Source organism: Coturnix japonica, chromosome 27 (genome assembly GCF_054131305.1).
Source record: "Coturnix japonica strain WE chromosome 27, WE-NBRP24, whole genome shotgun sequence".
Taxonomy (NCBI): Eukaryota; Metazoa; Chordata; class Aves; order Galliformes; family Phasianidae; genus Coturnix; species Coturnix japonica.
The window spans coordinates 8,300,645-8,328,088 of record NC_140689.1 but is presented as its reverse complement, the minus strand read 5'-3'; the positions used below and the strand labels follow the sequence as shown (position 1 = coordinate 8,328,088).

Below are 27,444 nucleotides of genomic sequence, written 5' to 3'. Positions count from 1 at the left end.
GTTCAACCTGGCAAGTGTGTAAAGTTGATCACGCTTCTGTCTCATTTCAGTCTCAATAGCTGAACTCTTAGCCGGACTTCAAATAAAAGCCTGTTAGAAGAGAGAGCAAACAAACTGATAATAATAGTGCTAGCAGATTCAATATACTAAATATATCTGGTGATAACTGGAAGAAGTATTTACTTTTAAATTATTTCTAATCAAAATTGCCTACGTCCCAAGCTGACCTCCCCGTCTGAATAATCCCATTATTTCAACATACCTCACATACTGGACGGTATCTTCCCTTGTTATGCAGAGTGCTGGGGTCAAAAAAGAAACCTCTGCTTAAAAATACAGCAGCAGGGAGCACGCAGCCCTTTCAACAGACAGGACCACTTTGAAGTTTAATACAGAAAATCTATTTGATATTTATTAAACTTAGTTTCTCCAGTTACAGTTTTGCATTGTACAAAGCATTTTAATGACACAGTAGTTAAAAAGATCTTTACAAATTGAAATGTGATACCCTTTTCTCCAAATATTTTAATTGCCATAAATTTGTTTAAAAATACACATTAAACGCATGTTTCAGACACTAAACTTTCTATAATCTCAATACCACAAAATACATAGAATATACTATACAGATGTGGAAAAAATCTAGTTAGTATATAATACTTTGCTCACCATTAACAGCTTTATTACGTGAAATGCACATACTGACTTAGAAATCCTAATTTGAGCCCCAAAGTACCCTTTGAAATTTCAAATGTATTGCAACAAATAAAATCACAGTTGGTGTGTTTCTTTAGGTTTTGGTTGAAGACGGACGCCTAAATATTCCCATAGAAACAAAACGTAACACATGGACTTGTCATGTACAAAGTGTGAAACAGAGACATCCCATTAGTTACTAGCAGTACCTTTCTGTATGATTCACAAGGGCTTCATTTATAAGAGACAGGTGAAAAGTTACCTTCCCTCACCCACAAACCCTCCCCCCAAAAAACCCTTCTTCATCAAATAATAATTTCAATTAAGATAAAGGATTTTTAATAAATATATAAGCACTTTATCCTCCATATACAAAATTTCTTAAAACAATTTAAAAGGGGGACCAGATACAAATGTCAGGAACTGTGCTTGCAAAAGTCACGCCTGGTCCTTAGAGTTGAGTTTTCAGATGTGTAACATCAATGCAGCCGAAAAGAAGCGCTGCAGAAGTACTGTGCACCCAACAGCACCGATTCCCCGGGCTGCATATAAAAACCAAGTCGGGGAACACTGCATTCCAATTTGCCCGTATCAGCTCCAATAGCAAACGCAGAGAGGTATGACAGGAGTAGGTACGTTTCCATTAAGTTTCCAGATGAAATTAAAACTTTTACATAAAGATGGCCTATATAAACCCTAACGCTGTAACACAGCGTTTCAAATTGTTCAGTATAGTGTATTCGATTGAAACTCAGCTGAGATCGGCAGAGAGCAAAGAACTAATGCTGTCGATAGCTGATCTAGCAACGACCAGAGCTCGTATTGAGAGAAAAATGTACTTATTACATCGCTAAGCCCTCCCTCCCTGCCTCCCCCCACCCCCAATACCGCTGCTTTCAAATGGCATCGTGGCATCAGAAACCAATTCCTTGAAAAGTAATGGAGTTTGACATACATCACGATTCCCTGATTGATTGATTGCTTTTAGGTAACTTTCACACTGTGGAGATTTGCCTCCTGGAACAGCTCTGTATTTGTCTGAGTTGGCCACCAAAAGCTTTGGCTAGTCTTCACACTTCAAGATATCCAGCATTAACATACAGGTTTCCATAACACTGTTTCATTAGATGGAATAATTTAAACCCTGACCAAAATTTTTGTCAGAAATCTAGAAATTTGGAAGTTGCTTACTCCCCAATGGGTAATTCAAACTTGACTTGCTCAGGCCCTTAACATAAACGCTGCGGTGACAGTAAATATCTGTTAGGTAACTGAAATATTAAATACAGCAAAGGTAGTCTCTTTTTCCAATAGTTTCCCATTCTGGAAAACTACATCATTATCTGCCTACGGCTTTATTTTACTTGCCCCGGGCAAGCACATCATTCCCATAAAGTACTGACTCTGTATGTTGGGGCCATTCATAAATACATTTCAGGGCTTTTTTTTTTCTTCTTCTTTTCCTTTGTTATCACAGCAATCAAGCCTCAGCAATCTAAAGGAATATACATTGCACTCCTGTATAATATGCAAGATTTATCACCAGTAAGATGGTGACTCAGCACTCAATAAATAATATATCAATATAGTCAATTGCACCATAATCTAAAAACAAGTATAACATATACTTTGGACAGACTGATTTCATATATATATACATATATGTTAAAAGACACATACAATACAAATTGCATACTGCCATCAAAAGCCAAGAAGAGCCATTCACACGCTCTACTTTATGGCTAATAGTTTCAAATCAAAATAAAAGTATCGGGCTGTTTTACTCTGGTGTCCTGAAGATTTGTTTATAAGTATAAATGGTTGCACCTTACCATCTAGGAACCTGCAAGTTTCACAGCAAATCCAAATAATAGTGATATCTGAGCAAGCCTAGTCTGATTAAGCCATTTTTAAGATTCACCAACTGGGACCACGTTCGGTAAGGGAATTAAGATCTCAGTGTTGATATGTGCTTAAGATCCAATCATCTAGGGAATCGTTGAGGAAGCTGGGAGTGAGGGATCCCCTCCTCAGCCACCAGCGCAGCCTGCCTTAGTGCTGACGCTGTCTGCATTTCCACTGCTGTTGTGTAGAGGTTAACAAAAGGACAGAGTTGGACTGTTAGTCTGCATCGTGGCACCGGGATGGAAGCATATTCAGTATTTGCATTTTTTTAATTGCTATGAAATCTGACAAAGTACACAACTTCTGTCTTAGAAACAATGGTAAAGCCCAAATCAGATATGCTTTTGGAAGTGTGAAATTTAAGTGTCTCTGATTGAAATAGCCACAGATGAGTAAGGCATTTTTCAAATAACAAGACCACTGTGTATCTCCCATACAGACAGAAAACCTGGGCAGCACTCCAGGGAATGTTTCCCTGTGACGGATTCTGTCAGCCATTCCAGGTCCACATTTTAACACAATGTAAGAAGTCTTTCAGTTACCCAAAGACCCACTGACCTGGGGACAAGCAAAACATTTTTGTAAGAGACAACTGCGTGTAACACTAAAAGGTATTTGTGGGACTCTAAGGAAATAAAAAGAGAAAATAAATTCCCAGAGATGAGACCATTCCTGCTTACAGTCATGGTCACGGTGCACAAAGGAGCAAGCTGGAAGCAGCCGCACCGGCCGGTGCAGCACTACACAAAAAAAAACAACTATGAATGCAACTCCTACAAACGTATTTTTTATATAGCGTCAAAAGAGTGCTAGGCACTTTAGAGTATTAAAGGAAAAATTAGTTGACAGTGTCCTATTAACCAGGATGCAGAGTCTGAGGGTACAGAGTTTTGTCTCTAACAGCAAACACGAAAAGAATGCAATCTTGCACAGTGATTTAATAAAAAGGATGCTCCAACCAACAGACCTGATCAGTGATTCAGCTCTAACGGGAAAAGTCACAGGTCCGCTAACCAAACACATGTTGGTTCGTATGTAGCAAAGCTCTTCTGGAAGTACAAAACACGCTGGAACACAAAGGAAGCTCTACGAATATGCAGCTACCTTTTAGTAGGTTACTCATTTCAAAACTTCTAAACTCTTAAAGCCCATAGGACATACTGCAGTACTAAGTAGCGTAGAATTCTATTCCTTCTTTTGAGGTTGCCATGATTTTGGCACTTAACCATGACGACACAAAACTTTAGTGCAATATTTTTTCCTGAACGTGCACGTTCATCTCTGGTACAGAACTAAGGGTTAAATGGGAGATAAAACAAAGCAGCATTCCACAATCGCACTCTAAAGTATTCAGAGCTTGACTCTTTAGAAGACCACTGCAATGAGAAGTCAGTTTGCATGACAGACACTGGTACTTTTGAAAAAGAAATGGAATTTTACCCAAGTACTGCAGAAGACCACTGCATACAGTACACCTGGTCCTGCTGTAAAACATCTTGTAAACAGTTCATAAAATCTTCATCTAAAAGTAAGGCATAAGGCACACCAGACATGTTAGGGGCACTAAGCAATACTGAAAGCAGTAGCATTTTAAACCTTTGACTCAGACAAGCACCTCATGTGGAAAGGTACTTTGGTTTTGAGAGCAGTCGACTGCAACTCCACAAACTGTTTCTGTTACACCAACTCGCTTCCCTCTCAAATGAATATTCTGCTCCATCAAATGCATCAAACACGAATGGGACCTTCATTAACATGGGGTAAATACAAGTTTTAAATCCATTCTGCATCAAAACGATTAGACAACTTCCCTGTAATAGCAGGTGTGCTCCCCCACCCCACAATGGCTGTTGCACTGTTATGCTGTAGTGTCCATTAACCACCAGACATTTTTTCAGGCAGAAAAAAAAATGGACCTCCGTCTCTACTTAAGATTCCTGATTTTCCAGTCAATGAGAAAGTTGCAAATGGCAGTTCTGGTAGGAATTTAACTACTGTTGGTTTTTTTCACCACAAAACTGCTGATTTTGCAAGTGTCAAAAAATGACTAACAAAATGCGTTTTAAATGAAGAGAGATTAAAAAAAAAGCACAAGATTGTCCATTTCAGAAACCTTTCCTATATGCCTTTCCTATCAGACCGAAGTTCATTCCTACACCATTACTCTGATATTACATTCAAATTGTTTCATGATTTGCTATAGTGTTAACCAATGGTTTGAAACTGCCTTGAAAGCAACCCAAGTCAGAACCAGCTAAATTTTTTGTCCATATAAATTTCTTTAAAATTCATTTAAATGAAGTATTTTAATACGTAGAAGAATATCTGGAATTTTTTCTATTTAGTACAAATTCTGCAATAATAAAACTCTAGCTGTCATTTATTAGTTGATCATAGGCATTAGGCATGAAAAGTATGGTGTTTCTACACGTTAGAACCTATCAATCCTAATTCCTTTTACAGGTTCTACCACCACAAGACATTACAGAGTAACAAAGCTCACAGAGTACTTAAATAAAGTGTCTATGTTTAATTTTTCCTAAGTACTTGGAAGGGTAAAATTTAGGGAAGAAACAGCTAAAAACTACCCAAAAACTGGGCTTTTCAAAATTAAAATTAAAAAAATTAAAATAAATAGGATTTAAACCGACTATTTACGTATTGTGACGGGAATTCCAATGACTGATCCATCCATGATAGATTAGCCAAGCTACACCTTTATATGTCGCAAATTTAAAAATATTTAAATAACTTAAAAAGGGAATACTGAAGGAGTTCATTAACAAGATCGTTTTGGGTTAAAACACAAAACACAAATCAAGATGGGAGACATGTGAAAGCATTCTTTGTTTTTAGTGTCAACTAAGCAATGTGTTATGGCAGTCTTCCTTATTGACATGACACAGTGTTGTGGAGATAAATCAGAGGCAGCAAGAAAAATGTGTTCAATTTTCCATTCCTTCAGTTCGAAGTATCACTTGGCATCCAGGCGCAACCAGTGTAGTCCCTGACAGGTGTAACACACTAGGTCTGTCATGATGCTCGAGTTAAAAACCAGAGGGCCCATAGCTTTATCCAGTTCGGCAAAGAACTCTAAAACAACAGAAACACAAATTAGGCACAGTCGTTCTCATTGGCTGCCGTAAGTGAAATATTGCTCTCCCTAAAAGAACACCACCTCAGCACAAACATTGCAGATCAAGGCAAAAGAAATGAAAGACGGCTGAAGATGGCAGAAGAAAGAGAAAGAGATCCTTTCTAAGCCCATTTCTTTACTGTTTTGCAGAAGGTAAGCATAATTACACTGTGGCCTAACTGTTACAAAGCATTCTTGGCCTTCTCCCTCGAATGTGTATATTCACTCCAGGATTTCAGAAAAGGAAATGCACCAAGTTCTACTTCCTAAAGAGAAAAACTTGCAGGAAATGCAAGACTTATTTATTTATTTTAAGCATAGCTGGTAGGAAATGTTAGATCTCCAACACCACCTGACAACCAGGACAGCCAGCCCAGAGCATCGCTGTCACCAAAGGAATTACTTTCCATCTTTCTTTTACAAAGGACCCAATTATTTATCATTATGCACTGTTAACTCCAAAATTGAAAACCTGTTAGAATTTAACACAATGTATACATCTTAGGTTACAACTTGCCTTTGCCTACCCTTACCTTTCTGTTCTTTAGACAGCTGTTCAGCTTGGTCCCAAATTTCAGTGGCATAGAGGAAGTTGGATGTAACTTGGACGTAGCTGGCTGCCATCTGATGGATCCTCTGGGGGATCGTCACCGAAGACCCACTCCCTGAAGGGTTGGCTGCCCCAGAGGAGTAATTTCCTGAATTCCCTGGAGACAGCTTTGGAGAGACTGGAGACGGCATACCAACAGGCTTGCTGCTTATCCAAAGGAAAACATTACATTGTAAAACACGCACACAGATATGTCAGGTGTGTCATGCAAATGTCTTCCTACAGCTCAGAACATGGGATGCTAAGGCACTCCTACTTCACACACTGAGAACTCAGGACTGGCCCTAAAACAAGTGAGCTTTTGAAAACCTCTCATGTTCCTCCAGCTCCTGTATTTTAGCCTCACAGCCAAATCAACATGCAGCATCTTTCAATCAAATCTGTTGTTTAAATAAATTGAACCTCACATAGTAATAATGAAAAAATTAAAGCAAGGCAATTATACTGCTGTTGTATTTTCAAATAACATGATGCATATCTGAAATGCCCTCCTAAAATTCTGGTTTTTGTTTTGTTTTGATAGAGTAATCTATAAAAAGTCTGTTGTCAGGTTTCAAGAACAGAAGTAAACTGCTGTACCATGGAAGAGCTTACTGTGAAAGCACTTGTAGCCATCTGGGCTACAAGTGCATCACTGCAGCACTAATAAAGCTATTGTTTTGAGAGCAAAAGCATTACATAAAACAACAAACCACTGAGACAAGTGACCTGTGTGTTAAGGACACACTGAGAAGTTTTTTGTTCATTCCTCCCAACAAGGAGTTGCCTGAGAATATCTCTGTACAGCACATTTCTCAACCTCTTATCAGAACACTTACCTGAACAAAGGGATCAAAATCTAGACCTTAGAACAATTAGAAATTAGAACAAAAACAACAGAAGCTCAAGAAAGTAAAAGCTGCTCTTTGAGCACCTCAAACTCACAGTTTATGTGGAGAATGAGCTATAAACATAGAAATACAGGTAAACTTTTACTACCTACCTTCCCATAGCAGGTGACGGTGCTTGAGAATTATTATAGGAATTCTGTTGGGAAAAAGTAAACGTATGTTTATACCTCAGCTAATTATATTTTATCTGGTTGTTTAATTGCTCATTTCTGAACATGAGTTCTCATGGCTTTTCTTTTAAGCATATAATAATATCAAAATATCCTAAATAATATCAAAGTACTTTCAAAATTGGGAAAAGCATCCATTTCACTGATGACTAAGACACAAATCAGCAAAGTTTTAACTTTGTTATATCAACAACAAAATTAAAATTCTCTTTGAAGCCAACTAAATTTACTAAAAGCTGCACCAAAATATTAATAGGAAGCTATCATTAGGACCAATGGGTTGATGACATCATAGTCATGCTGTATCCTCCCAGCTTTAAACTGCTCAGCTTGAATGTACTTTCAAGGTACATTCCTAAATTAGGGCATACTGGAAGTTCACGTGCAGCAATCTGAATACCAGGCAGAGGAATTTTAAGTAATGTAGAGCTTCAATTTGATTAGTTTTTTAATATTTGAAGAAAATATATATCCAATTACCTTCAGATGTTCAGTCAGAGTTTTAGAATATTTCAATGCACTTTCCTTTTTCAGTTTGAAAAGCCTTAGGTATAGTAGAGATTGGCACCGAAGACTAACCAAAGACAGAACAACAAAACATTTCCAGTTAAAGTCAGGCTTATCACAACATACCAAAAGTCAAAAATGGAGTACCCATGTTTTTAAAAACTTTTCTCTCCCAACACTAAACAGCCAACTGTCAAACTGTAACTAGACAAAGTCCCACACCACCTTTACTTCTCAAGAAAGTAAAGAACAGTTTTGTGCCTTAAGCTGAAACTAGGTTGCAGTGACTTTACTGATACAGCCTTCACTTTTTTCTCATGTCAGGACACACTGAATCTGGTGCATGCTGCTATAGTCCCCCCTCCCTTTTCCACCTGACACAGTCAGCTTTGTTCAACTGCTTGCTGCAGCCATTTAATTAGTCCAGAAGGCAAATGACAGTTCTTAACAGCCATTTCAAGTTTTGCCATATCACTGTGTGAACACACAGCAAAGACCCCAAACCCTCCTTCTGCTACTCCTCCCAAATCCAATAGATAATTTCCTTTCCAAGAAAGTTTCAAAACAGAACTGGAAATTCATTCAAATGAGTAAAGCAGTGTGCTCTGATTATGTTATTTAACTAAAATTAAAGCCAAGACCAGACAACAGTTTGCTTGTTAATGTAATCTCAAAGTTTCCCGAAGCATTTAGGTCACAGCCCAACATCAGCTGACCGTGCAACCAACTCAACAGTAGTCTGTTATTTTGGAACACTATAATTTACAAAGAGAGCAAATGAAGAGCTCAGTTCATCAACAGTAACTTTATCAAAACACTAAGGATAATGAAATTCACAAAGGCACCTCTATCATTTTTAGCCATATTAACAATTCCATTGCATGCGACAAGTTACCAATGACATCACGTTCTAAAATAAAAGCAGTAACTGACAGAACATTATGGAAGTCAAAGTCGAAGTCAGTCAGTCATTTTCTTAATAGCTGAAAGACTTTGCTGTTAACAAGCCCTTACAGTAATCGATCTATAGCATCAATGGTACTGAACAGTCAAACAGAAAACTCCTATTTGGTTCAAAACACCTGAAAACTCAGTGTAAGACAGCATTTCACAGACTGAAATCTGTGTGTGTAATTAATCAGTGTGTAATATAAAGTTCAGGATACACGTACCAAAGCACTGCTAGCCTTTTGTCTGCAGCCGTAGCATCTGGTGCCAAGTAATTCTTCAGTTTCATAGTGTACCTATAAACAAATCACCAACAAGAAAACTATCAAGTAAATGAAACATTATACAATCATTTATCAGCCACCAAGTTCTTATGAAATTCAACTTTCAACTCCTTCACTGTTTCAGGTCTTTCCCTCAGACCCTAAACAGAACGTGGCTAGGCAATAATTGGAATAGTTCTGCTCTGCACATGTCACAAATTGTTAAGACATCACAAACTTTGGAATAAAGGATCTCAGCCCTCAAGAACACACTTGAAGCTTCAGTAACTGGAACAAAGTGGCTAGTGATCCGTTCTTAGTGCAGAGCAAGGGACTCCAAAAGTTAGTGGCAGAACATGAGTAAAATGCAGAAGCTTTGATTTCCAGCCCTCTTCCCCAACCATCTGAGTTCTGTGTGTGCTTTACAGCGCTTACTTGATTAATTCCACAGTTTCTGAATACATAGTGAATGGGGACTTGGATTCCTGAGCATTTTTCTCCAATGCATTCCCACACTCAATGAATGACACCACTGCATCTAGGTAGTACACAGCCTTCTCAAACCTGTCAGACTGAGAAGATTGGATAAAAAAAAATAAGGGAAATATTGAGAGGAAATACCAGAAAGTTCTAGTACAGACAGGCAGCAACACAGCACAAGCAGTAAACAAACTCCAGCATAATGTGCAAATACTGGATAAACATTGTAGATTTGCTTACCAATGCATCTGCATTATGTTTTAACTTCTTTGCTTGCTGTAAATAATGATTAGCTGAGTAAGTCCTACAATAGAAGACACATTTAAGGAGTCAGACCACCTACTCTGTACTTCCTTTTATGACAAAAGTTTGTTAATGTTACAGCTTTCACTTCATCCCCCTCTAACTCAAGTTACAATAACAGGAGGTACTGCATCACAATCCCATTTGGGTTCAAAAAATGAAGGCTCCTCTTTGCTACCAAAGACAACAACTGCTCACCATGGGCAAAGCAGACTCTGTTAAAAGAGAACAGGCAGCAGTGATATCCTGAAAGTGTGTGATGGATACATCAACACTTAAAAACAGGACAACCCTGGACTGTTTAGATCTACTGTTTGGTCCATCCACGCTCTGCAGGAACACACAGGGCAGACTAGAGTTTCTCCTCAAGGAGTGCACCATCTGCCAAATATTTGGTGCACAAAGCAGGCAGAGAAGCACGTTGCTGCAGAACAGCATGCAGATCTCCAGAGCATGAACTAGTATTCAGCATCTTTTGTGAAGCAAACAGGACAACCCTTCTCCACAGAAGAGCTCACTGTGCTGCAAGATTAGCACCCCCAAAAAGGGAAAGGCACCCTCTGCTTTTCTTACCTGTCAGCAAAAACAAGTTTTGCTCTTCTGGACTTTGAGCTCTCTGTAGATGGAGCAGAAACAGGAGGGCAGTTCGATGAATTGTTCAGAATCTTCTCCTGAAAGGAAAATGGTCACCGAATCATGTCAAGACTTTTTTTTATTTTTATATTCTCAAAGACAAAGAGGAATTTACTGTACACATTTTTCCCATGATTTCACACTCTGTAAGCAGTAAGTTCAGTTTAGTAGCTGCTTTAGCTGCCATTCACCATACAATAACTCAGTTTCCCTGAGGCTTTCATCTCATGCTGGCACAGGGGATGACACAGAGGCTATAATTAAGCTGAGCCCTACTACACTAGGAGATCTCCCTTATTGCTAAATCATGATTTTCCACTCTGAACAAAGAGGCTATATATACTTCTATGACTTCTCATGTCTTTCAACAATAAACTACTGAATGTCTCTGGGTAGAAAAGATTAGTATTTCAGAAACACCAACTTCAAGGAGAAATAACAGCTGTCTTCACAACATGCTGCCCTTGCTCCCCTTAATTTTACATGGCTCAATGTGACACTTCAGGCTAAAGAAGGGACATCAAAACATCTTGTGAATTCTAAGTGAATCTCTTCTCACTAGATCAACAGCATAAGGCAATTTCCCAGCTTCAGTGTGCTTTCAGTTCTTTGGAGTCATCGTGACCGAAGGCCAATTACACAGAGTATTTAATAACCTGCCTTTATCAGATCCTTGCTAATTAGAAGGATCTCAAAGTTGCGAGGCACTGCACTTGCACAGCAATGCCCTAACTACCAGTGTAACATAAAACACCACCAAAACATGCAGGGAAATGCAGCATTTCCAAAGTATGAAAAGAAAAACATCAAACAAGTTAACAGCTGGTTTAGGGACAGTTCTATGCTGATGAATAAGGAAAGGCCAGAGCAGCAGTCTATGATGCAAATCTGCTATCTACAGGCTTCCTGTAAGTGCAGACACCGATGCACACAACCTTCCCAGGTTTCTAAAATTTCACAGTAATGGCATGTAAATTAATCCAGCAGGTCTCCCAGTTTAAATATTGCATGGACTCCACCCTAATGACTAAGCTACTTTCTGCCACTGCCGATGGCAATTTGCTGCTTCACTCCTCCCCAAATCAATTACCCTTCCTGAACACTTCAGAGCAATCAAGGAGAAATGGTACATTTGGAATCCCAAAGATAAAGGTGAAATCCCTCCAACTTGAACATATTACACTCAAATCTGGTTATACAACAGAAATTACTCTATGAAGATACCCAGATGTGCTCACAAGTTTACTCCTGTCCAGTAATACACATTTATATACTAATGAAAAAGCACATTATATATCATGACCTTACACTATCATCATCTTATAATGTTTTTGAAACCCTTCAACTACATATGTTCTTAATCTAAGTTGCTTAAAAAACACTTTCTGCATCACCTTTTCCACAGTGTTTTCTCTACTCTAACCACAGAGAGCTCTGTACCATCCTGATCTGGAATCAGATGAACCTTTCTAGAATCCTAGGGTGAAAAATGAGAGCCACAGCTTTGTATCTCAGCACTGTGCACGGACCCAGCTCCTGTTCTCCTTAAAACGAGGACAAGATCTGTACTTGCTCCAGCGAAATAAGAGTAACCTCATTATTCATTCAGTGTGAGCAGATCTGTAGTGATATTTCTCATTAACAAATTAAACAGCAAATACGCAGCATCTGTCATCAAAAGATGACTAAATGCACTTTAGTAATTAACATAAATATTTGGTAGGAATAAACATTAGCATTCGACAATATCTCCTAAGTTATTTTCCAATTTAGAGTCTAAGCACCATGGTACGAAACAAGGCAAATCTGAAACTAATTACATTTCAACAACTGCAAATTATTTAGATGACACTGCACGTCAAAATGCAAAGCCAAGAAATAAGTTCAAGGCATTCACAGAACAAGCCCTTTACCTTTGTTTCTTTAGCACTGCCAGAACCTTTTCCCTCTATCTTCCTCTGTTTAGAAGATGAGCAGCTTTTACTTCCACTGCTGCTGTCCTTACTAACATTGCTGCTGGACTTCAAGGATGATGACTGACTGGCTGTCCTCTTCCGGGACCCGTGCTCTTGTTTGGAATCCTTCTGAAGGACTGGGGCAGCAGGAGATGGCAGTAAATCCTTCTCTTTAACAGCACTTGGTTTTAAAGACCTGGACAAAATGAATACATTCAGTTTTGTTTTTTACTTTTCAAAATAGAAATAAAACAAAAATCCAGCATCACTTCTTTTTTTCTCTCCACACCCTTCCCCCATTTAAGCCTTTTCCCTCTCCTTTCCCACCCCCCAAAAAAAAATAATAAAACAAGATTTTTAATGTTAAACATAGCAAGACAGATTCAGAGGAAGCAAATTATCACCACAGTAACTAAACGTTACGAAGCCTGATTAAACTAGTTTTCACCACTTTATCTGTTCTGACCTGAAAACGCAGAAGGCAAGTTCTAACCATAAAACCACATCCCTCAACAGTTCTTAAAAACACCCTAAACACTTGTAATGTTAGAAATGAATGCCAGCATTAGCGCCAGTCTGTCTATTGCAGACAAGTCAGCCTAACAGCTCAGAAAAAAGATGGCCCAGATAACTGTTCTCTAGAATCCATTGGCCTTTTGGTACAGTCTTACCTTGGCTGTTGAGGATTCCAGTTGCTAATTCTGGCATCCCTTTTCACAGAGAACAGTACACAAAATAACTATTTACATGAAGTTTTTGAAAAACCATCTTGTTGCATTTAACCAAGTGCCCTTCAGAAAATCACACCAGCAACAAAACAAAATATCAGGACTAAAGGAAAAAAACCATGACAGACGAGCATCCATTTTTTCTACATTTCTTAACAGAAACAAAGAAGGCATTTAACTCAGAAAGACTTCTAGCATCTGTAGCCAGAAGCTGCAGCTTCTCACACATCAGTAATTCAACAAATATTCGCTGTAGAGAATTTTTTTTCCATGATATAATTATACCAGCTGTCTGTTGTTTGATCTGAAAAAGGTGAACCCTTCATAGTAGGGTTTACCTAGTCAATATTTTCAGTTATGGATATGAATTTCCACCAACAACTAATGGAAACTTCAAACTGAAGAATCAGAAACCATGAAATATTACCCACTGATTAGTAAGGAGACATTTTGTTGTGGAGGAAGGAGAAGAAGGTAAGGGAGAGATGGATACAGGCATGAGTCTTCTCCTTGATCACTCTGAGCCTTCAGTGCTGAAAAGACAGGCAAGATACTCACTCCCTACTGCTAGAAGTCTTGTGTCCTGATGGAGCTTTTTCTTCCAGTTTTGCTTTCTTGCTTTCACTGGCTCTGTTTTCATCCTCATTCTGAATACAGCAAACAAGAAACACATCCAGATAAATGTCTACATTTACAGCTTCACGAAGACAGTAATTTTTCACATTTAACGGATTTAATTCAGTGGGCGTCTTGCAGCGTACAGAATAATACCTGTACAGGCTACAGAAACATCCCCTGAAGCAACTACCTTGTATCATATATTTGAAAAGTGGCAGTCTCAAGTTGTTCATTTTATAACACGCATATCACTATGAAATAACAAAAATCTGCCAAAGGCTTTGGTACGAAATCAGATTTTATGCTGGGGAGTCAAACACAGGTGTCTTATGAATGCCAGGAACTGTAAAACCCATGGAGTCTGTAAGAGATGTCGAAGACCAGATTTTTATATAAACCTAATCCTAAAGTTGAAGAGTTTAAGAGGATACACAATCTGTGCTACCTCCAGGAATGCAAGCTACAGTGCTAACACATCTAAAGGTACAACCCTCTGCCTTTCATGAATGAAAACTCCAATATTCCCTATTACAACGGCACAGGAAGGATCAATTTATTCTACATAGAATAGGTAGGCAAAGTAATCTCCTAAATTACTGAGCCACTGCAGTGAGGTATGACATTGGTTACTGGGCCATATGCTTAACCCCTTTAGCAAGATACTAAAAGGCTAAGATAACAGGCAAGATTTTATTTACGATACTGTTACCTGTTTATGTTTCCTTTTGCCTTTTGTGGAACTCTTATCAGAAGGCTGCTTCTGAGATTCTCTTGCATGCTTCTCTGGCACATTTTTCTTTTCCACTTTGGGCACATCAGCATCCTTGTAAGGCTTCTCTGGTATTCTTGATAAGAGGCTCAGGTATCCATTTTGTGAAGGTACCCACTTCACAATAAGTGGGTACCTTTCATCAGGATCGCTGAGTGGTGAAAGAAGCTCTTTCTCTTCCATAGGAGAGAACATTCTTTGCCGAAAAAAGCTGTCATCCTCCTCCATGGAAGATTTAACAGGAGTCCTATTGCTCTCGGAGTATTTGGGTGTTTGTGATGAAGGAGAAAGGCTTTCATTTTCATCTGAATCAGAGGATGAGGTATCTGTTTCTATGAATTCCCTGGATTTCTGGGCAGATTTGCTTGAAGCCTTGTATTTCTTTTTCTCTGTTGTAGGCCGAGGGGAAGATTTGGGCTCTTTCTTTATATTAGGTTTTCTGGAACCTTTAGTGGCTGCCTTATGCCTGTTTGAAGGTATGTTTGTTGCCATGTCTACTGGGGTTTCACTTTCTATTTTAAGACCTCCTCTAGGCTCTTCAACAGATGTCTTTTCTGCTTTCTTGGGCTGCTTTTTACCCACGGTCCTCCTCTGTGTTGAGCTGTCACTCTGGGCAGGTGATTTCTGCGTGCCACGACTGCTCTCTGAGCCCTTTTGGGTGGGTTTGGAATCTCGCCCTGGTGTTGAAGAAATCGAGTCCTTGGATCCGCTTTGATCAGCGTACCCACTTCCTGTTCCCTGATCCCGTCCCTCTTTTTTGTAGCCTTGTGAGGATGGGATGTTGCTGTCCACAGAAGAAGCTGGTGACACTTTATGTGAATTAACTTTGTTCAACCAGTTATCCAGTTGCCACTTGTTTATTGGCGGTGGCTCCGGCTAAAAACAAATTTCAATAAAGCACTGTTAGATACAGTGTTTCACGTGGCTTCCATCTTTTCTGCAGCCCTACTGTGCTGCAAGCCAAAGCAAGCGGTGCACTCGAGCATCTGAGGTCAGTAACTAATGAAAAATGCATATAACTACAGATAGCAGGTCTGCTTTTTCCTTCAATCAGAAGAACTGCAGTCCACAGGAAGCACTTGCTGCCATGGCATTCCAGACTAAAAGCTACTGGTCTTTAAGCTACTGTTCCCATGTCTTCTGCACTCCAACAGATAACTATGGTAAAAATCACCTCAAATAGCAAATGTGTGCTTATAGAAAATATAGTTATCATGTCAAATTACAGGTACTTTAGCAAAAGAATATGTGGAAATATGTGGAAATAATTCTACACTTGACAAGTTTTTGTTAAAAAAAAAAAGAGACCGAGAACATGTTCATTTTTTTCTGCTTTTAAAACTCAGGATTAATGCCTGATGACAGCCCAAATGCGTGACAAATCCTACCTCAGGGGATGCACTCTGTGATGGTTCATTAGCTTCACTATCACTGGAACTGCTTTCACTTTCAGAGTCAGATCCTGAACTGCTTTCAGACCCACTGTGGCTGCTTGAGTCATCCCTAGAATTATCTGCTCCTTCACTGTTATGTTGTGAAGGTTCAGAACTACTGAAAACAAAAAGGAAGAAAAATAAACAAACATTACTCAGTGCAAAGGCATCCTGGAAGTTCTTCCATTAGGAAGAATAAAATGTAATATTTTAACTAACATTTGCTAAAGAGTTCAACTGAGCACAATTCACCTTGTTCCCCTCCCCCCTTCACAATGTTGTCAGTATAATATTTGCAGAATATGTGTTGGCCACTGATTAAACTCTAATCACCTTCTGGTCTAATCAAAGACAAACAACTAACACTGATTTTAGAAACGAGATCAAGCCAGAAGCGCTGACTGGACCAAACATCACTACCATTGGATTGCAGCATAGAAAGTAAAGGAATGCCTACCTTCCAGGTGTGCTCCTTGGAACTCTTTTATCACAGTCCTGCAATTAAGAAGAAGAGCATGAGGCTTCTAGAAGCATATGCAATTACATTGCAAAGTATTGATATCAAGTCTTAAAGATTCTAAATACTTAGCCTGAAGAGTGCTCTAATTCAGAAATACAGAGGTTTAAATTTGCCTGCCTTTGGCTTGTACAAAAGGAAAAATAAATCACAGTTCTTTTATCCAAGCTTTTACCACAAACGTGTCATCTCAGAACCCTCCATATTCTGACAGTAGTTCTGAGATTTCCTATTTTCTCCACTCCCCCATGCCATGTTTTAGAACCAGATGATACAAATTTTTACTGTGCTATTCCAGAAATGTTCCATGCCCCAGTAATTAAACAACTAAATGCACCATCTTCAAGTTTTCCATGTGAAAATATAACAAACAGCGGAACTGAGAACAGCAAAAAAAGCAGCATGGACTTCTGCTGGGTAGCACAGACTCAAGAGGTATGTTTAATTCAGCAGGCTGAACACCATCTCTGGCTGGAGATGCACAGAGTTAATATTGCCAAGGAGCAAAAGATACGATAAAAATAAAGGAGCTGCTAGACTTATAGTTACAGAAACAACCTGGGAGTAAAAGACACACACAGCAGCTCTTATCTTGAACAGTTGCTGCATGGACATCTGTGTGCCATGCACTCTTTAGCCAGCACAGAACATGAGGGGCTCTCCCTTAGGTGGCAGCCCATTGTGTGTGTTAGGAAACTGACTCTGTTTCCATTCCACATTTAGAGAAAGCCCATTTGAAATCATCAAAGCATGAGTCCCTAGGTAAAAAAAAAAAGTACTGTTCTCACAAAACCAGATCATTTTCCTCACATTTGCATTTTAGAGTACCTGAAGTTTGTTTGAAAACTTGCTAATTGTTTTTCGTACCTCAATTGCAAATTCTCCTTCAGCTGTTCAGTTTGCTGTTGGACTACTGAACATTGCTGATGTAACAAACCATCAATACACTTGGTTTATTCTACTGAATCTTTGGTATCTTGTGAACATACCTGCTCTCCATCGCTGTCTTCGCTACTGCTAAGTTTTAAGTCATCTTTCAACATACTAAGTAAGTAAAAGGGAGAAAGTGAGACAAGTTTTTCCATGTAATTTAATTACATTCAAAGCACTCTTCTATATTCCAACAAGTTACTGTTTATGCTACAGAGCTGGGTGTGTGGGTGAAATCCACAAGTTACCATTTAAAACATTTAATGTCTAAGAATGGCAAGTTAAGTCATTCTTTAAAGAAAACTACGGGCTGTAGTGCTTTGATTCCTTTGTTCGTTCTTTAAAGTTTAGAAAGGAATTCTGACACGTTTTACTAATGCAGGTGGAGCTAAAACATCTGCGTTCAACCTCTTACACACCACGGACAAGAATACTGTTTCCCATTGAATTAAGAAATGTGATTGCTTCATGTCTAGTGGCAAAATCCCAACTGTTCGACATCATAAATTTTCTACTATTCTTCAAAGGTATAATTGCTCCTATTTAGGGTAGTCATACATACACATACTATTTCATGACACTGAAAGTACAGGAACACAAAGAAAACATAGTGGGGTATTTGTGCTTATTTAAAAACACCTTCGTTACAAAAATAAAACGTCTTACTCTGTCTGGTTCGATTCACATCTGGAGAAAGAAGATAAGAAAGGATTAGAATACTTCCCAATTTCACAGTACAGCTGTTCTACTTATAATCTGAAAAGAAACAGCAACCTCGAGAATCTACTTAGACATCTATTTTCAGCTGCTACCCTTATCAAAAGATGCATTTATCTCACTTTTTAACGCTTTCTTAACAGAGCACAATCGCTTTATCGGAAATTCTATTGACACAGCAAACATCTCCTCACCCCTCTTCCCATGCACCTCACTTTAACTAATGTGAAGTGCTAACTCCAGTTCTTGCACCTTCCTACACCCTCCCATTCTGGAACCAGCACAGCCCTTTCATAGAGGACTACACTGCTATAACAAAAGAAAAGCCAAATGATGAACTCCTACTGCTACCACTTATTGAAGTGGCTGTGTATAAACATCTGAAACCTCATGTTTTAAGGAACTGACATAGTCTATAATAAATAAATAAATGAACAAGCCACTCTTCAATTATTTCCCATTTCTTTCTCACAGATGATTTGTTTTTTAATCTTATTAATACTAAAAATGTAAACAGAAAAACTAAACTTCATTTCGTAACTGCATCACAAATACTAACTTAGAATACCTTCAGAATCTGCAGTTGCTTTCAGTAAACATTCCATCAGGTGGAATGGGCATTTTTTGTTTGGAAATTGTATTTAAACAGAATGTAATCAATTTTCAGGTATGAATAGGGCAAAAGACAGTTAGATTCTTCCTGCTGCTTTTTTATTTTTTCTTTCTGATGTCTGATTAATGAAGCATAATGTTAGGTCTGTGTACGCAACTAATAAAAATGCCTGTCAGTCACTTAAGAGAATGAGTAACTACTCGTACAAACTTAACTAGATCTCAAACTTAATTTACTGTCTCCTCTAATAACAGAACAGTTCCTCATCCTATTTGTGCAACTGCAACAAGCTGCTTCCAGCTGACAGCTTAGCAACGCACGTTTAGTAAATCCTGTCCCATCGTGCCCATTCTCACACACTGATACACTTCCAGCTCACCAGCCAATTCCTAGGGCCAAACTCCTGCTCAGTATCCTACAGCTGAGAAGAAAGCAGGGGGATGGAAGGAAGGCACAGCGCACCTGTTACACCGGTGTGCCATTATTTGCCCTACTGTTCCTGAAAATAGGTTGAAATCAACTTTTTTTTCCCTCTCCTGTCGGTTAAGTGTAAAGCATGACAAAGAGTGTGCAAGAACTGACACATTCTGGTAAAGAAACAGCTACTTCCAGAATCTTTTAAAAGTTGACTGTTACGTGAGAAATGTTTTCTCAACTGCTACTTACGATTTGGATTGATGGCCATTGGATGTTTTTGATGAAGGATTATATCGTTCTAGAAGGAAAAAGAAATAACGCTGTACTCTTTTGAACACAGACAGCAAAACAGTCACTGCAAAGTGGACAGAACTAAACAGGCTTAGCCAAACAAACTCAAGAATGGCGGAGTGAACAGGAGAAAGAGGGACCAGCTGACGTCAGGTGCAGCCTCTCACACATTGACCAAGTGAGAGAGGAGCAGAGACAGACTGCCAAGAGAAGCAATGACCTTAATCAAGAAAATCTAGAAGGCTTTTTTAAATCGTTGCTGTCTAAACCAACACACACTTAATATGTTTCTGAAGGTGTGAAAAACTTCTGCTTCTATCAAGGTAGGATACAAGTGACAATCCTTAAGTAAAAGAGGATAGGTCTAGCTTAGATATTAGGAAGAAATTCTTTAGTCAGAGTGTGGGGAAGCCCTGGCACTGCTGCCAGAGAGCTGTGGGTGCTCCATCCCTGAAGCCAGGCTGGGTGGGACCTGGGCAGCTTGGTCTGGGGGGAAGCTTGGAACTGGATGGCATCTAAGGGACCTTAGAGCCCAAACCCTCCCATGAAAATTATTCTATTACCCTCTACATGCTGAGGAGATCAATTAAATCAAGTTTTTAATCTGTTTCAGCATTCCTACGCAGCTTTTTAGTGAATGAAAAGTCTTTAAATCCAAAAAGCAAACTCATAAACCAAACCCTACAGTTAGAACACTGTGATATAATCTGCTTTTTGGTTTGTCTTCTTTTTCCTTCCCTGTTCTTTAGTTCTAGTAAATTACTAAACATAGCACAACAGAAACAATATCTGAGGTTGTTGGAAGTGTCACAGAAAACTGAAAATGGAGCTGAGAAATGGTTCTGTGTTTTTATCTATTTGGCCTCCCTGATGACATACCTAAAGATCAGCTGTTTCCAGAATGTAACCTATTGGCTAGCCTTATGGAATTAAGTTTTAATTTGTTTCCTTAATTCCCCACTGTATTAGGAGTTTAGATTAAGCTGCTTGTGAATACCTAAGAATAAACCATTCTGCTTTTACTATTTAATCTGTTTAATCACTTTGACAGGGACTGGTAAGACTGTTGGAAGGCAACAGCACAAATCTAATTCATTTTTGCCAGATATGTTACCTGGTTAAATGCTTCATTTCAGTAATATTCAAAATGAAGACACAGTCAAATAGGAATAAAAGGTGCATTTGTCTAGACTTTGGAAATACATTCTGGGATAATACACTCAAGAATATTAACAATTCTTGAGCAGTTCTCTTCAATTTTCATATCCATAATGCGAAAGTGGACAAGAAAAAGGAAGAAAATGCATTGTGTTTTTTCTATTAAAATATGAACTTCGTTGCTTTCCAGCATACCCAGGGGTTTTCTCTGTGGGTGTTTTCACACTCAGCTATTTTCAATCATATCAACCAAGGAAGCCTATTTTTCGAGAATTAAAAAAATAACAACAATTTAAAGAAACAATTTTATTTTTTTCCCCTTTTCTAGAAGTTATGAGTGAGTTACACAACAGTTATTAACTTTCCAGTTCTCAGCAAGAAGCCACAAATAAAATCAAGTGTTTATTTCATAAGTCTTGAGAAAATACGGACAATTTTTACGTGCAACCCATTCCATTACCAGCCTGGAGAGGTCTCATGATCTAATGGCCTGACTTCTTAAGGGGTACTAAGAATACTCAGTTGTAACAAAAACACTGCACATAGGAAAGGAAGTTTAATGTACTTACTCTGTTCTCCAGTGCCAAAACTGGACTGTTGAGACTCCTAAGGGAACAAAAGATCACAGGAGTTTTTTCAAAGGGAATTTTAACATCTCAAAAATCATGCCATAATCAAGCTATTGTTCTGACTTTAAAGGATGGCACATATCCTTTAAAAAACAACAACAAAACAAAACCAACACCTACTCCCAAAGAAAACCAACATGCTAAAAACAAAACCCAGTGGTAACAACCAAACAGAAACAGGGAGCCCTTTCCTGGGCCCAAGCTGCCTTCCCCAGCAGTGACAGAGCAGCGAGTACATGGGAAGAGCATCCTTAGCTCATCTGTCCCACTGACCCATCTGTCCCTGCTTGCTTGCTTGGAAGATGGGCCACGTGCAGTTGTCATACACAGTACCTGAATCTCCAGAAACTGTGCAACTTCTGCAAACCCTATCTTCCCTTTCTCACCTTCATCCAAATCCTCATGTAACTGAGCAACCTGGCTGTATAAAAGCCAACAGACAGTGATAAATACCTGCCTCGATATACAGTGGATTTGCTGTCTATGAAACTAGCCTTGAAAGACAGAGCCTCGCCAATTCTAGCACTGGTAAGATCTCTGTATTCCTGTTCCAGAAAACCCAATTCTGCCTCCTGAAACACAGTACGTTATCAAACACTTGAAATGTTAAAAAATAAATAAATAAACAAATAATCAGAGAGTATTGTGTTACTGAAAACCTACTTCTAAGCTAGTGTGCCATTTTAAAATAGGACCTTCCTGACCTCCTTTTAAAATGAGGACAACTGCTGACCTTACGCATAAAAACAGAGAATGTTTGAGTCAATTCACCAAGCTGATAGATGTACTCTGTGACAGTGAATTGCAGGGGTTTGGGGCACAGCTGTACAGCAGTCTTCACAAACAGCCAGCTCAGTGACGTGATGCAATTTATAAATGCAGTTTCCAATTGTAACTTCATAAACACACAAAAGCTCTACATGGCAAGGCATACTTACATATATCTGACTTCCTTTAACATTTTTATTTCAAAAGTGGCAGCAGTTGAAATCATGACTTGAATGAGTATTGTCAGTGGAATGGAGAAAGAGTCCAATTTTCTCAAAAACAAAACCTCTTAGGGAACTTTAAGATGTTCCCAATGCCCTTCATCTTTACTGACTGAAAGAAGAGACATTAAAATCAACCTATGGTTAAACTGCAAAGTCAAGATCAAGTTGCAGAAGTCTTCTTACTTCAACAGAGAGCAAAAGCCGTACTCTCTTCAGAATACAAACTGATTCTTATCTTTCACACAGGTTCAATGAGTACAAGCATGATTCCTCAGTTTCCTTTTTCCTGTCAACTAAGACAAGTAGGTAAATACTTGATAAAAGTACCTGATAAAATGTAGGTAAAACCAAAAAAAAGACCCTACAGTAATCAAAATACCACATATGCAGAACGACTGCGCTGTGCTGAGCACAAGATGAGTAACTGGGACTGTTCTCATCAATGTACATACCATAAATTCTACAGAAAGTGTCTGCCTCAGTGCTTACCTCAGCCAGCTTCCTATTTCTAAGGCAGTATTCCAGTTAAGGGCACTTTAACGAGGTGTTATGCTTAAATGTGCAACTTCTTCCAAATAACTCACCATCTATTTTGCCTCTGAATACACGTCTCTCAGAAACTCAAAGATTAATAAAGAAATAAACAGAAATATATATTTTTTCAAGTCCAATTTCTTGAGAAAGAAGAAATTAAGAACATTTTGAAGGATGGAAATGCTTTTCACAAAAGCACAGCAGATTGCAGAAGTTAAGTGGAAGACACTTCAACAGGTAAGAAACCATTGCTTGGACTCTGACACAAAATGGTGATTAGAATGGTAGTCAGGTACATAATTCTTACCTGTCCATTTTTGGTTTGGCTGTGGTGAATAGGATCCATTTCCATTTAATATCTGACAACCCAGGTCAGACCTCACTTTTAATTCTCAGAATAAAGTTTCTGGATCACAAGGGATCGACGCAACTGACTGCTGCCTTCACAACTACTACAGCACGGGACACTGAGCAAACCCAGAGACCAGTGCACCTCTTCAGAGATGTCTGCAGGTCACCGCTCAGGTACACAGACATAACAGCTGTCAGTGACATCACACTCCCTGTTCTATGATGGAAAGATTCCATCCAATAAGAAACAGCTGCATTTCTGAATATATTTTACAAACACACCAGTCCTCCTGCTCTGCATTTTTTGACTGTGAACCCCTGGCTTTAAAGACTTACACAGGATGAAATTACAGAGCGTTAGGTGATGGGATAACATTTTTATCAAGAGTCAGGAATCTGTTTTTCACAGCACCCATAAAACTTTTTATGACCTATTTTCATGAAGTTTTATCTTCTGATTCAAAGACTTCCTGATAATTATAAGATATATTTATAGTAATGCAGACAGGCCCCAGTCAGGATTTTGGGTCCCTGCAAACACTTGCTGCACACAGGGAAAATGATCTTATGCCAGCAATCTTAGACATAAAATCCACCCATCCACCAAAACGAGCCTCATTTTCTACATGTAGGCAAAGTGTACCAGACTTCTGCACACAAGAGAAATGCTGTGAGATGCTGCAGCATATAACTTGTAAATAAATAGAAAGTTAAGGAGAATAAGATTTTCTAGAACAGTGTGGCTTGATTCAAGTAAACCAGCGCTGTGTTCAGCCTTCTGAATTCTGTTCCGGGTCTAGGCTGTACAAGCCTACGGCTCACTAACTTGCTGGAATTTGGAGAAATCCCACTGCCAAGAATGACAGAGGGGAGAAGGCAGAGGAAATTACAGACTTTGGAAACAGAGAATTTGACAAAGTTCCATGGCTAAGATGTACGCACACAAAATAAATAGGCTGGCAGAAAGTTGAAAGGCTCAGGGCAGCCATACATGGAATTTTTTCGCAAACTTTGTGAAGAAACAGAATCCAAGGTTGACAGATTCAGAAAGAAAAACACAGCCTCCCTTTTGTGTTCAGACGTCAACAAGGCTGTGCAATATTATGCAGTTCCTATCTGCAGCACAAAGGCCTTTGTATTTCTGCACACTTTCTTTCCCCCCCTGAATCAAACAGCCACTGAGAGAAGAACGTAGGCAACACAGGCTGCTGACACCAAAGCTGCCCATAGCTCTGGGCTACCCAGGCAGTGACAGTACCAGGACCATCCAACCTTCTGTCAGCCTGTGGCACTTTGGTGGATGTGCACTTACAACACACAGCCTGGAACATTTGGCCAAAAAGCAACCATGAGTTGTAGTCGGAGCCTTTTGGAAAGCTCCATTCACACACTGCTCTGAATTCTTAAATGTTGAAAAGCTGGATAACTTAAAAAGTAGTCTGTCTGTGTGCTTCAAACAAAGAAGTAACTAACAACTCTATTAAAATCTTTGATCAAATTTAAATGCAACTTTGCCCTGTTATCATTTTCTCATTTTATTTCATATGGCCAACAAAGTATCTGTGAAGAAGATTTATCCTTCAGCCTGGGAAGACACAAAAACACCCAGGACACAGAACTCTAAGAAAAGCATTATTTAAAGCATTGCTTTTTAGGGAGGCAGGTGAAAGGAAGCAAACTAAAATGTCAGCCATATCTATTTATCAAAGACTACCAAGGGCTGAATGAAAGAACTGCCATTAGCAAATAAAAAACCGCTTCTATGTGTTCTTCTGCATACAGGCCCCTTTAAAACTGCCCTCTTGATTGCACGTCAAATAGGATTTCCTATACAGAGGAGATTACCACTGTCTTAGCAGAGGCTGAGAAGACACCTGTTCATAGAAAATAATGACTAAATCCCTACAGGCAGAGAAGAGAAGGAAAAAGACCAAAATACTTTGCAATACTTCATACTTATTTTGACAGTTTACACTTATTTTGATAGAAAGAAAGCCAAATGAAAAGTGTCTATTGATGCCCAATCCATGCTTATTCTCTAAAAAATGAAGCCGTTGTTAAAATCTACACAGTCAATAGAGTTTTTAGTCCCATGCATTAGAAGGTGAAGGAAACAGGCAAGCAGCCACACAAGTGAAAAATACTAATTAAATGGCCTGAAGATCCCTGTATCTTAAACCCCTACAAAGAGTCACAGTGACCCAATTCTCCCCAACCAACCACAGTAATGCAGTTCTTTCCCTCCCTCTGCTCATCTTTTTCTCCCTCAAATTTCCTCTTTCCCCTGAGAGGCAGATGAATTACAGCTGACTTCAAATAAATGGATCAATCACTTCACCAACTCAGTTCTGTTATTTTCTTATATTCCAATTCTCATTCTGGGCAAAGAAAGTGGATTTATTTAATCTGCAGCCAAATTCTAGGCCTTCAGGCAAGTTTCAACAGGGATTTTAAGTAGTACTTCTGTACAGCACCACTTAAATTGACCAAGAATAGTTGAAACACTAACCAGTGCTTCAAAGAATGTATAGGTGAGCTGCATGGAAGACTTTAAGAACTGTAGACATTGTCACCTTAAAGTCTATAATGTATTGGTCAGACAACGCTTTACTTAGCAGTAAAATAACATCAGCTCAACCTCACCACTCAGTTATGTAATTTTTAATTGGTATTTATACTGGAATAACTTGTTGCCAACACAGTTATAGGGGTTCTTTCCTGAAAAACCAGTTGGGGTTTTTTCTGTTGTTTCTTTTTTGCCCTTCAAATCAGTTTTACTGTATCCCAACCAGCTTTAGTTAGCTTCATACTTGTAGGTTTTAGTTATCAGGCACAGCAAACAGAAGGGAAGACAGGAATCAAAAAACTCACAACTTCCCTCCTGAGGGAGAAAAGTCTTCAGCTGCAATGTTTGACCTCCCGCAAACAAAACAGAGATAAGGGAATGGCTTTGTTTTCAAAGTGAGTTTTGAACTGTATAATGAAAACCTTCAATGGTACCACTTAATGACCACTGCAGCAGAAGCAGAAAAAAGGTTTTTTCAAAAAATAAATTATCTTGTCTCATTATCCCTTTCCTCCCTTGAAAATAGTCCCTGCTTCATAAGTATTAGCATAAATCTGCCTATGGAGATGATTAGTAACTAACTGTCCATCCTTAGTTTCAATACTTGCTTAAGTGCTGGTTAAGGTGACAACTGGGACCTGAAAAGATTTCAGATATAAACAGATTTGTAGCACATATTTCCCTACAATTTCCACTACAAAATAAAAAAACACATTTGTACAAATGGCAGAAACTCACAACTTTGTACGGTTCAGCAAAGAGAGGAGAGTTGGGTGGAAAGGCTTCTTCACCCTGCTGGATTTCTTGATTTCGCCTTTCCCTTTCTTTCATACGCAGCACATTTCGGTCTTCACAGTTCATGTTGCTGCAAAAAACAACCAACAATTCCCTGGTCACAGAAGGAAAGAGGAGGATGGAAGCACACCCTGTTCTGCAAGAGATCCCAGGCAAGAACCCCCCGTTGACTGCAGCTCCTCAAAACTGAAAAGAAGTTTGTCCAGCTTAAAACATTTCACATTTAGAGCAGCTATAACCTACAATCTGTTCCTGACAGGGACAGTTTATGCACTTAAATAAATAAATCACAGAGTCCTCAGGCAAACAACTGGAAGTTGGAGCCTTCAGCTCTGTTGGCACTGCGATGCAGCAGTCAGGAGTTGTCCAGGCTCCAGGAAATCCAGAAGGATCGGCCCCTCTGGTAGCCCAACAGACAGCACACATTACAGTGCTCTACTGCAAAAATGTAGATCAAAAACATAGAAATCTCACATATTACAAATCTTCCTTGGAAGCCTGGCCTTGCTGCTTGCATTAACAGCAACGTGTCAAATTGCAGAAATGCAAAATCCACAAACAAGTCAGCAATGATTTCCTTTGAGGTTCATAAAGCACCAGGACTTACAGGAGTAAACAAAATAAGGTATAAATAAGGTCTCTAACTCTTTTTTGTACGTGTCATGCTGTACTTTGCATTAAGAGATTTATAAAAGTGGCTTCTTGATCTACAAAATGATGGTAGGTGCATCCAGAACATAAATACTATTCCAATTTAAGTGTAAAATGAAAAAGGTGTCTGCTCAGAAAGTCATTATTTCATATTTTCAGACAGCTGCCTGATTATTAGAAATACAGCATCATAATCCTGCCACAGAGCTCATCTGAAAGCTCTATGAAACCAGCTGTTC

General features: G+C 38.9%; 1 protein-coding gene across 1 annotated transcript; it reads right to left on the bottom strand.

The window, feature by feature from the left end:
- Positions 1-385: 385 nt before the first annotated feature.
- LOC146756510 (AF4/FMR2 family member 4-like) lies at positions 386-26,635 on the bottom strand. The gene is made up of 18 exons (XM_085524504.1): positions 26,498-26,635; positions 21,257-21,293; positions 19,488-19,536; positions 18,158-18,178; positions 17,551-17,605; positions 16,502-16,539; positions 16,000-16,162; positions 14,552-15,487; positions 13,783-13,871; positions 12,455-12,692; positions 10,482-10,579; positions 9,846-9,909; positions 9,561-9,697; positions 9,087-9,158; positions 7,888-7,981; positions 7,330-7,373; positions 6,271-6,491; positions 386-5,694 (listed from the first exon to the last, which is right to left on the bottom strand). Exons 1-18 carry the CDS (start codon positions 26,618-26,620, stop codon positions 5,576-5,578), a joined length of 2,598 nt encoding a protein of 865 aa, XP_085380630.1. The 5' UTR covers positions 26,621-26,635; the 3' UTR covers positions 386-5,575.
- Between the last annotated feature and the right edge of the window lie 809 nt (positions 26,636-27,444).